At 33.0% G+C, this 11,322-nt stretch overlaps 1 protein-coding gene across 6 annotated transcripts; it reads right to left on the bottom strand.

The window, feature by feature from the left end:
- Positions 1-1,078: 1,078 nt before the first annotated feature.
- On the bottom strand, positions 1,079-9,100 carry LOC140813641 (leucine carboxyl methyltransferase 1 homolog). Of its 6 annotated transcripts, none has more exons than XR_012113991.1 (14): positions 8,949-9,100; positions 8,700-8,788; positions 8,447-8,589; positions 7,746-7,793; positions 7,304-7,385; positions 6,024-6,126; positions 5,016-5,136; positions 4,878-4,925; positions 3,920-4,003; positions 3,238-3,302; positions 2,923-3,003; positions 2,148-2,199; positions 1,468-1,506; positions 1,365-1,380 (listed from the first exon to the last, which is right to left on the bottom strand). XR_012113991.1 is itself a non-coding variant. In XM_073172250.1 (13 exons), exons 1-13 carry the CDS (start codon positions 9,026-9,028, stop codon positions 1,267-1,269), a joined length of 1,068 nt encoding a protein of 355 aa, XP_073028351.1. In that variant the 5' UTR covers positions 9,029-9,100; the 3' UTR covers positions 1,079-1,266. The 6 variants fall into 6 exon arrangements, 4 of the variants coding, with proteins under 4 accessions (XP_073028351.1, XP_073028353.1, XP_073028352.1 ...); XR_012113992.1 differs by having other exon boundaries at positions 1,366-1,380; positions 2,923-2,985; XM_073172250.1 differs by lacking the exon at positions 2,923-3,003 and having other exon boundaries at positions 1,079-1,380.
- Positions 9,101-11,322: the final 2,222 nt, after the last annotated feature.

The following is an 11,322-nucleotide window of genomic DNA, read 5'->3' as shown; positions in this document are numbered from 1 at the left end:
AAGGGACACTTATTGTTGCCCCCACCTCAAATTAATTCTTGTCACCATTGATTTATTCCAACAAAAATTGGTACACCTACTTTCTTTTTTCCTCCCTCCCTCCCTCCAATGGGGACCAATTTCTCCCATCGTCACAACACATAGCTTTTCCCGAAGAAATTGCCAATTATTCCCTTGAAATTAAAAAAAAAATTAATTGAAAAACAAAATTTACAAATAAACTTTATATTATATCTTTATTTAGTATAACATGTTTTCCAAGATTTGGATAAGCCAGACTGACTAGTCCATGAATCATGTATCCCTGAAGCACAAGAAATTTGACAATCGACCTCTCGGAGAGGTTTAGTGCCAAGGCCCACGTCTAAGAGAAGCATTTTATAAGATTCCGTTACAATGCTATCCAACGAGTGGCATGGCTCCTTTGTGCCTTTCAATGTAAAAAAAGTTTGGCACACCTCATTGAAGGGTACGGCAAAAAAATAGTAACAATTCACACACACAAGGAGCTTTCCACAATTCATATTGCACTTCATATAAAATAGAGAGATGGGAGGACCCCTACGTCAACCCTATTGCAAATTCTTTAGTTTCAAGTAAAATATCCTTGCGTCTGGTATGATGTTCAAAGTACTCATTGGAGTGATCCAACCTTGATGCAAATGCGAATACAACGTATATTTCGTAATTGGATCGAGGCTGTCAATCCGAGCTAGCATCAAGCAAGGCAAGAAGTCGAGACAATCTTAGCTACAATCTCTGCCCTTACCTGAGTATCTTCCAACTCGTCTCAAAACATTAGTCATCTTTTTTCAAGGAAATAAGAGTCAAGGATAATGCGAGGTATCATCTTCTGAGGAGAGATCTTTTATGAATACCCGAGATCTACTTTCCCTATGCCATTTGGATCCCGAGAATTTATGGAGGCGATCGCGTAAACATGTTCTACCATTAGTTCCATAACTTGGGGTTCAAGTGCGCTCATATCCAGTCTGTGATATCAAGATAATCTGTTGTATGTCACAATTAAAACATTTTTGTTTGAAAGAAGTCACAAAAGTTTTGCAGGTCAAGTTCCATTTTAATGCAACATTATATGCATATGGTTTTTTCCTTCCATAATAAAGAGTTGGGTGAGGGGGGTCCCTACCACGTTTTCTATGTCCAACAGCTAGCAAAAAGGAAGGGATCTTCCCATTTACAAACAAACAGGTAGATAGATACACACATTATCATCCATCCCCACAGAAACTACTCGGGAGTAAATTAAAACGGTTCGGGAGATTCTATAGCAACCTCCTCTCGCAGGGTCGTTTTTTCAGAGGCATCTGAATTGCTCTCATCTTTGTTAACAGGGAAACCGAAATTCTCAAATAGACCCTGTACCGTTAAAACGTCGGCGTGCGGTTAGTGAATTTTTGAATGATGTCATGAGTGAAGGACTAGGATATATTAGCACAAGCTTACCAATGCATCATTAATTGCGTAAGCCACACAGTAGTGCTCCTGCAAGTAAGCAATATTGGGTTTAGATAAATGTTTAAGAAACGTTTAAGTGACCATAAAGGGTCATATATCATCCATTTACATCAATAAAATGCAAGAAACTAGTTCTCACGAGTGGTCAACTACCTAGATTTTAGAGAGCATTTAGATGTAAAGATTTGAAAGAAGCCATGTATGATACCAAAAAAAAAAGTGTCATCCATGGTGTCAGGTTGCTTAGAGCATGCTCTGGACACGGGCGGGCGTCGTTCTCAGGAGTTTGACAGACGAGGATTAGGAGTTTTGATAACAGCAATAACACTTTGATAAACATGCAGCGACTGGAAGTTACTAAGTGGACGTGCAGTTTAATTCATGAAACATGCAGCGACTGGAAGTTACTAAGTGGACGTGCAAGCTCAGACATCTAAAGTGATTTTATTTTCAGGTCACTCGAACACCATTTAAAACGTTAATTTTGGTAACAGTAGCATAGTAAAGCGCATTTAATCTTGAAATTATTGGAGAAGACTTCTGCTCTACCACTGTGGGATAAATTAATCTCATAGCATCCTCTTCAAAAGACGTATTTTTCTCGAATAGAAAAAGGATGATAAAACTACTTTATTTTTGTCACAACAGAAAAGCAATAAAACACTTGCCTGCATCATGTACCACTCTTCAAATTCATCGAACAATTCTAGTCGTTCAATCCTAATTAAAAGAAAAATGAGAATAATTAAAAAGTATATCCATGTGCGTTCAACCTCCCAAAATAAAGATAAAAAGAAGAGAAAATGCACACAGAAAGAATAAACCTTTAGAACTTAGATAAAGACACTTTACAAACTCAAAAACAAAAGAGGGTTTCTAACGGAAGTCATGGAACCCTTCGAAACTTTTTGGTTTCGGATTAGAATACTTCTTCGTTGAACAGATCACAAAGAGATACTAATATACATAAATGAGTCCCAGCCAAATTCTGAAATAAAGTTGGGTCCTTACAACTGTACCTCATTAATTAGAATATTTTACACTTATTTTATAAAACTCTTATAGTTGTTTTGGGCCTTTTGGCTAGGACAATAATATCAAGATCATAGAATCATCCACCACCAACAGAAATAATTACGTTCAACAACACAGGGAACACGCCTAAACGGGCAAAACCTTTGCAGCCTCAAAAATAAAGCACCTTCCTAGTGTATAGCAACTCTGGAAAATGTGCAAACTCAAAGAAACATACTTCCCAAATCATAACTTCTACTATGTCTCATCCACATCAATCAATCTCATTCTTTCCAAATTCTTAAACTGACTATATACTGGTGAACAATAAGTTGATTACAAGTGCAAGCATCCATCCAAGGAAACATCATTTTCACATTATAACAAGGCAAACATGGTGTAAAATAACAACTCCGGAAAATGTGCAACCTCAAAGAATTAACTTCCCCATAATTTCTTCAAAGACCAGAGCTTAGTTCAACAGATTGACACCTACAATTTAGGTTCAGCCTACACCATCAACGAATTACTTCAATCTAAATCATGTAAACCATAAAGAATACATAACAGCACCATAAATTAAATCAAATGAAAGGAAAACAGTTAACAATTCAAATATAGCAGAAAATTCATCTTAGGACTTAGATAATACATCTGCTTTTTACATAGCACAAATACCAAGGTAACAATACAGCAACACAGGTTACAACATTCGTAATTCATGCAAGCTAAAAAATGATGTACCTGCGCCTTTCTTGGACTTCAATAAAAGAACTGTAAACTCTCAACATGTCCCAGGCCACAGCACTCTACAAATAATTATCGGTGTCAGATATTTACCATATGAGTACTTAAAGCTATGTAACAATTCAAACGAAATCCAATGTAGTTCAAATATAACCAACTACTGTACAAAATGAGACAAATATTTTTTTAACGTTTTTCCATGTAATATTGAGGGACAACACATTTTGCAACACTCAAGTCAAAACAAAGGTAATATTTGTTATATTTTTTGCGCTATCTGAAAAACCGTGTTTAGAGGGATTATACTGAGAAATATAATGCATGTTCAGTTATCTTTCGAAGGTGATATTTTTCCTGTATATAATCTTGTTATACAAGAATTTATTGGGTACATGACGTCACATCATATATTAGTAATTTTAATGGTGTGTTTCGTATTTTAAGATTTTAAATATAATATTTTGGATTAAAACATGACAATAACAGAGTTTTTTGCGGAATCCAGTTAAAAATAGATGATATGTCCGAAGATATGAAAATGTGACCGACCATATAATTTCGAGAGAATGAAAAGGAAATGGTGTTGTAAAGTTGATTTTATTTGGGGATAATGAAAATGTTTTTTATGAAAAGAATTCAAACATGGTCCTAATCACTGCTCACATGACAGTGAGAATACCTGCCATCCATGATCAAGAAAAAGTCTTTCCTTTGCATGCAAAGTTGGAGTATCGTAAATGCCCAACAGTGCACATCCTCGACTCTGAATAAAAAACAGCATCAGCAACTCCAAAGCAACACGTTTTCAATTGACATGACATAAACGAAAGGCTATGGTCCTTTGTTAAGAATGAAGACGAATACATGACTTTCGAAAATAGATGCCCAAAGAAAATGATTGAAAAAAGGTTCCACATTGAAATTAAAGCCAAAAAGAGATAGAACACTCGAAATTACAGCTTTCATCTGATAAATGTAAAGGGCCATCCATTAGAAGGTAAAACTGTTTCTTACTCCTGTCTTTTATCATTTTGTAATGAGAATACTCACTTTAAAATTTACTCAACAGAATAAATAGTTGGACGCTCCTTGCAGTTCTGACGAATAAAAAATGCTGGTACCAAACAAAGAGTTATAGACAGCCAACTAAAATGCAATGTGCAGTTCTTTTTGTTCGCGTTATAATCTTTCAAAATATTGGTGTATCTAGAGTATCTCATGGTGATAGCCCCAAACTGTCACCAGAACATGGCATCCTGAATTTCTTTTCCAGAAGCAATAAATATATTTCAACCAAATGAGCATTAAAAAGGAATTTCAACTTATGCCATCGTTAGCAAAATAATGGGCGCATATGAGGTTGATGGGGTAGCAAAAAAGATTTGGTTGGACAAGTGGGCAGGTTCAGGATGCAAATCTTTGCAGTGACAACTGATGCTGCTAATAAAAGCACGCATCTTCAATGTTCTCTTCCTCTTTCTCAGCATTTAACTAAGCTCCAACATCTCAGAATCAAATTAAGGAGAAAATGTAATTGCAAAGAAAAAATAGAATCAGCCATGTAATGGAGAATGGAGCCATGACTAATACTGATTCCAAGCAAAGGAAATCTATAAAACAAGGTAATGTTGCAATACCTCCAGATTTCTGATCATCTGTTGCCCAAAAGCATCATCAGGGTGAATCTATTGTTAGCACAAATGTAATGTCAGTTCATTGGAGTCTGAAGAGAATCTAAGAAAACTAAGTTAATAGAAGAAAACGGAAACCAATACCTGCTCGTATAAGAAAAATACAGCTGTAGAAAATGTTCTAGAAGCCCAACTGATTATAGCACGGCTCGACTCTGGATCTATGTATATCAGAACGCATTCTGCAATTATAAATGTCGGCAAACTGATAACAGCATCAGGACAGAACTTAATCATCCACTAAATCTTATAATGTAAAATTAATGAAGTGATAAAAATGAGCTCTGGGAGCAAATCATACAAAAAGATGGGGAAAATAAACCAAAAGCAGACAAAAGAACTCCCAAGATGAATTAGGAACTGCACTGGACGAATCAATATTTCAGAACTTTCATATGAGTGGGGATTTTCAAGTCACAAGGGGTGTGTGCATGTGTATAATTACTATCTTCCAGTGGTAAATCATCAACGAATATTAATGATGCAAAATAACTAAAAAAAAACCCAAAATTGCTGGGCATTGGCCATCAGTCATCAGATTCAGAGGATGGGTTGGTTGGAGGGTGGAATTCAAGTGTGGGTTGATATGGAAGCAGTTAATTGTTCAAAGCCTGCGTCTAACTTGACAAGGTGTGCACCCGTTCAGTATCAGTGAGCCTGGTGTCTCCGAGCGCATCTGTCTTGAGCCTGATAAGCCTTGATCCAGAGGTACACCTTTAACAACACCGGTTGCAATACCAAACAGACAGAGCAGACAAGATCACTACAGCATGAACATGCAGCAACGGAGACCACTCGAGAACCCACTTAACAGTCCAATCACACCTTTGACTAATGAGGAGCGTTAGCTAGGTCAAAAATGTTGTTCGTCGTCACATAAGCATTAATCCCAAATTATTTGGGATCAAAAGAATTAGGCACAATAACTCTGGGTATGGTATTGTAATATAAAAATAATAATCAGAAAATTACTGTCATGAAATCGGGAAAATAAAATGAATGTGGAACATGTAATGATTGCTTGACTGGTTAGCGAAAACAAAGAGCTGCGGGTGGTTAACTGAAAAAATTAATTGAAGTAAATACACGTACCTTGGATCGATATTAGCCAGAGAAATGATATCATCCAATTTTTGTATTTCACGCAAGTCAACAGGAAGTAGTTTGTAGTGATTGCCAAGCACTTCACCTTTCTCTGAAGAAAATCAGGAAGGAGATAAACAGAGGGTATTTACAATCTTAGCAACTGAAAAGCAACCAAGTATTCCAATATGGAGAATCCATCAAGTAGAAATCACATTAGGATCACAAATCTAAATGCATAATCGTATCAACAAGCCAAACTGTCATCAAAGACTGCCAAAGAACATCTCAAAGATTTTCGATTGCCAAGCGCAATAGATTAATTGTGATAAAAATGCAAAAAATTTAAAATCAGGACTACAGAAGCATTTTGCTGGAAAAACAATCTCAAAACGAAAGCCACATGATTGTGACATTATAGTCAAATCTCAGTAAGGGAATTTTGAACTAGACAAATTATAACTAGGGTAGTAAGTTCTATCACCCAAAGTTTGGTGTGAGACATTTCATTCAAACAAGTTCCTGTAGCCAACATATCATGATTGAGCTCTCTAACATGCCAAGCCTGGCAACATTTGCCAAAGCTTGAAAGAATCAATCTTTGGATAAAGAGTAAAACTTAGAAGTTAAACAGCATTCTTCAAGATAATTGGCTACAGAACAAGTACAGAAAACTCAATTTTAAAAGGGAAAGCTACTAAAAAAAATACCAAAATCTAAGACAAAGTATGACCCATCTAAGTGTGACAAGCTGCATTAAATCTTCCAAGTATTCTTGTTAATGCAGAGAAGCCACGTGACATGACTTGTTAATGCAGAGAAGCCACGTGACATGCGCTGCACATGGCAACCCAAAGAGCAAAGAATATCAAATACTATCAGATGCATGTTGGCCAAGGTTGCACACAATTACCTAACTAGCTCATTGCATTAAAGTCTATCAACACCACAATACATCATAGATTCTGAATCATTTATTGGAAAAAGATAACAAGTATTTCCATTTTATGAAAAATAGAAGGTGTTCCACATCACAGAATGGAAGAAAAAAGAAAGGGGAAAAGGAAAGCATTTTGAACTGCATGCCTCACATCTGAAAACATAATGAAAGCGATTTTCCTTGTCTTCGTTTCTTTGAAATTTTTTGGCAAGTTTTAGAATCATTGTATTCCATTCAAGATAGTTTTTTAACACCAAAAAAGATACGTAGTTAATTGATCAGCTATGTCTGACAGGAGAACATTAATTTTTGAAAACTCAAGTCTTGGCATCAGTAAATCATTACATACCCTGAGAGATCGTCACATCTTCACCAACCAAGTTCCTCAACTGAATAGATTTTTCGATAAGGGTAGCTTTCTTACTAGTCACCTAGCAAGTGGGAACACATAAAATATGAGGAGAGCATCACAAGACAGAACAAAAACTTTTAAAAAAATAAATTAAAATAGTAAGTTTACCCTTTTTTTACCATTATGAGACTATAATTAGTTAATTAAACATGAAAGATGGTAGCAACTAGTAATTATAAATAAATTAAAAATATCAACTAGATGAATTTTTCCGTGGATAAACAGAATCTGTTCTCACAAAAGTTTAAATACACACACTATATATGCGAGAGGAACTTTTGTGTGTTTGTGGATAGATAGGAAAAGAGTGGGGGTTCAGGGCAAAGGGGGTAAGGAGACAGTTAATACTGGAATTTAACAATTAATAATGGAATTCTACCTCTTTGAAATCAAGTTCCACGAATAGGTAAGGTGCTTTTCCTTCATCCTGTTAAAAGTAAACAGTACATTTTATGAACCAATAAAAAATTTCAAATAAGACTGGTAAAAAAATTTTAGAATTGATTCCTACTATTTACCAAGCAAACTTTAGATGTATATGAAGACACGTGGAAGCATTCACAATAGCTTTCAGAGGAGCTTATATTATATAGGAGTTGTTCTCTCACAAATTCAAAGTGCATTCTGGGGACTTCTAAAAAACATAAGCTGACAGCTCCAAAAACTGAATGATCTCAAACGCTTTCTTCTGATTGAATAGTAAAATGTAAATAATCTCTAGCATATGAGATGTTTTCTGTGCTCAAACAAAATTATACAGTCTCTGTGTGTGTAAGTAGCTGCCTTCAACCAACAAGTGGTTGGACACAGAAGAGAATAAAGAACCATCGGCAGATAGCAAGACAGCAGAAAACCAAATGTGCTCATAAGTGTGAAAAAGCAATAGAATTGCACAAAATGGGTTGTGAATGGCTTGCATATTTAGAAACAAGTAGCTGGGTGATGTATCAAAAGCACTCATAGGCTCCAAGAAATGTAAGTTAACAAGTGATATGTTTGAGTTGCAAAGATGGGTACATGAACTGTTCAAGACAATAACTAGTCTATAAACCAGATATTCTCACGTGAAAACCCAAGCACCTGCAGCTGAAAAAAGGTAGTATCAAAGCCAGCTCCCAGTGACAATATTTGCTTCTTGGAATTGCCTTTCTCGTCAGTGTCTATTTCGCAATCAAGAAACTGGTAGAGAAGCTTCCTTAGTGCAGCGTATCGTGCAAAATACCCTTTACACATAATACGCAAAGGCCAAACAATAGTTCAGTTAATGAAAGGTTCTATACTACAGAAAAGTCCTATGTCAAAACGGGATTTGAAAACAGCCAAAAAATCATACCACGGTTGATTATTGGGGATCGTCTTACTGGCCTTTTAACGAACAAATGGACATAGTCATCCGTCATGTATCCCTTTTTAACGCAAGACCTGAATGCAGCGAAATCGAAGATTTTTAATATCCTAACAATCAAAATACTGCCACTAAAGGTAAAAAGAAAATTCCCACCCGATTATATCCTATACGGAGTTTCACAGAAATATGAGAAAAAACGATACCAAGGAACTGAGATAAATAAATAAAGCCTACAGCTTGCTGGCGGATGCGTCGTCGTTGGTGGCTTGAACTGCCGCTCTGTTGCTCCGCCCCTCTGCCGCCGGCTTCGCCATCGAACTTAACCACGAGCAAAAATTTTAGGTTTCGTTTGGATGTGAGTTTTTTATGAATTAGTCTTTTGAGATATTTTTCGGTATATATATATTTTTTAAACTATTAATTAAAATATAATTTTAGTATTTAATGGATAATAAATCAAAAATAAATTTTAATAAAGGTTTTATAGCTAGAGTCAAAATAAATGAAGAATTTTATTTATACAAATAACAATCTTTCAGATAATAGTATTTTAAAAGCTTCTCTGAAGAAGAATTTGAATATATTGTTTCAAAATTTTATAAATATTGTGAAAACCAGAATAAATTAATACATTTTGTTCCTTGATTTTTAATTTTTTTAAATCATTCATTATATATTATATTTCTATACTCGAAAAAAATTATAAACTTATTTTAAATTTAAGTCTTCTGTTTCCGATATAGAAAAATTATTAGAAGAAAAATTTAAAAATCTTAATTTAAATACTATTAATGAAGAGTTTGAAAAAATTAATTCTTGAAATAAATCAAATGGGCAGATAAACATACCCAAAACAAATGTTATTACGATAGACTCACTCCAATAGATGTTTTTTTAAAAGAACAAGAATATATTTTCTATTTTTATATTTAGATTAAAGTTCATGTCAAAAAATTTAAAATTTACGAAAAATGTCATAGTGCAAAACTTTAGAACGTTGGAATTACAAATCTATATATATATAAAAGCAGAGTTTTTGCCAAAAATAGTAATTTCCCGCCAAAATGTCATTACTAAAAAAGGAAAGAGATATAATGAATATTGATATGTGTGTACTGCAATAAATGATCACTTCAATTATTGTTTACATGGATTATATCAATTCATTTAATTCAAATTTGAATTTAATTAAATTTATATTAATTTAAATGTAATTTATGTATTATATATATTTTTATTTTTTTACTCAAATTAAAACTAAACTCTATCGAAAACGTAAACTATATTAAAATTTCTAAATTGATTATATCAATCATTTTAATTAAAAACTGTATAAATAAATTTAAAATACAAATGATTGCAATGATCACTATTATTCATGAGGTAAATCATTCAAAAATAAATTTTGCTACTTTAAGTAATTTTCTGCCCAAATTATTTCCTAAAAAAGAAATACGATATTTAATTAGTTTATTTAATTTTTCAAAAAAAAAAAACTTGGCTGAGTGTTAAGAGTTATCACTACATCAATGTTTTTCAATGGACATTAATTTACCATTTAATAATCATAAATTTTTTATCTCATATACATATTATTTCGAAATTACCTTAATTTGAAAGAATTAATACATTGAATTTTTCTTTCAAAACCATACGTATTTTGTATATCTTTAATTGTCTTATTAAAAATTCAAATAAAAGAGCATAAGAAAATTATAAGAGATAGATTCAAAAGATTTTCAAATGAACATTAAACTACCATCAATAATCAGAAATGTTTGACACCCAATGCATGTCATTCGAGATTTCATAATTTTAAAGAGTTAATGTATGGTATAATTCTATCAAAAGCATACAATATATAATTTTTGTCTTTTGGGAGATGTTATTTGAATTTTAAATAATAAATAATGCAATATTACATATTATATTAGAAATCAAGTTTATTATATTTATCTTACTTAATTTATCTATTCCAAAATTGAATTCTGAAATGACTCCTCTTTTTAGCACTATATATGAGTTGAATCATTCCAAGATGTAATATTCGTTTAAATTTAGATTTGTTCGTTGTTATGAACTACCTACATATGGAAACAACGAGAACAACAAATATTAAGTTTGAAGTATGTCTTTCATGATCGAGAAGTAAAAAATATTATTTTTATATTTGTACAAAATTTTAATTATTACGTATTACTAATGTGATAATTTTCTTCTATATTATAAAGTTCATGTATATATGACAGTATAAAATGTTCCGTAATAAAAATGATTAAACCAATTCTAAAGAAGGTAAATATCTTATTAGAAGATACATTATAAAATTTATCGATATTGTTTTGAAATACACATAGTAAATGTTAATAAAATAACTTTTCTGATGTTACATAATTTACTTATGATTTACATGTTTCATTTTTCTTTCGAAATAATAGGTTTTTGTGTATATTATGAAGATATTTTGTAAATAAAATCACAACCCATTTGGATAAATATATTGATGAAACAATTATTGTTATCATTCAAATGTGTCGAACACATGTCATGTCACAAAATTGCTTGTGAATGTAGATTTAGACGAAATTACTGAATTTAAAAAAAATTA

Source organism: Primulina eburnea, chromosome 15 (genome assembly GCF_022965805.1).
Source record: "Primulina eburnea isolate SZY01 chromosome 15, ASM2296580v1, whole genome shotgun sequence".
Classification (NCBI taxonomy): domain Eukaryota; kingdom Viridiplantae; phylum Streptophyta; class Magnoliopsida; order Lamiales; family Gesneriaceae; genus Primulina; species Primulina eburnea.
Note: the sequence above shows the minus strand (reverse complement) of the source record. Positions and strands in the feature narration are given on the sequence as shown.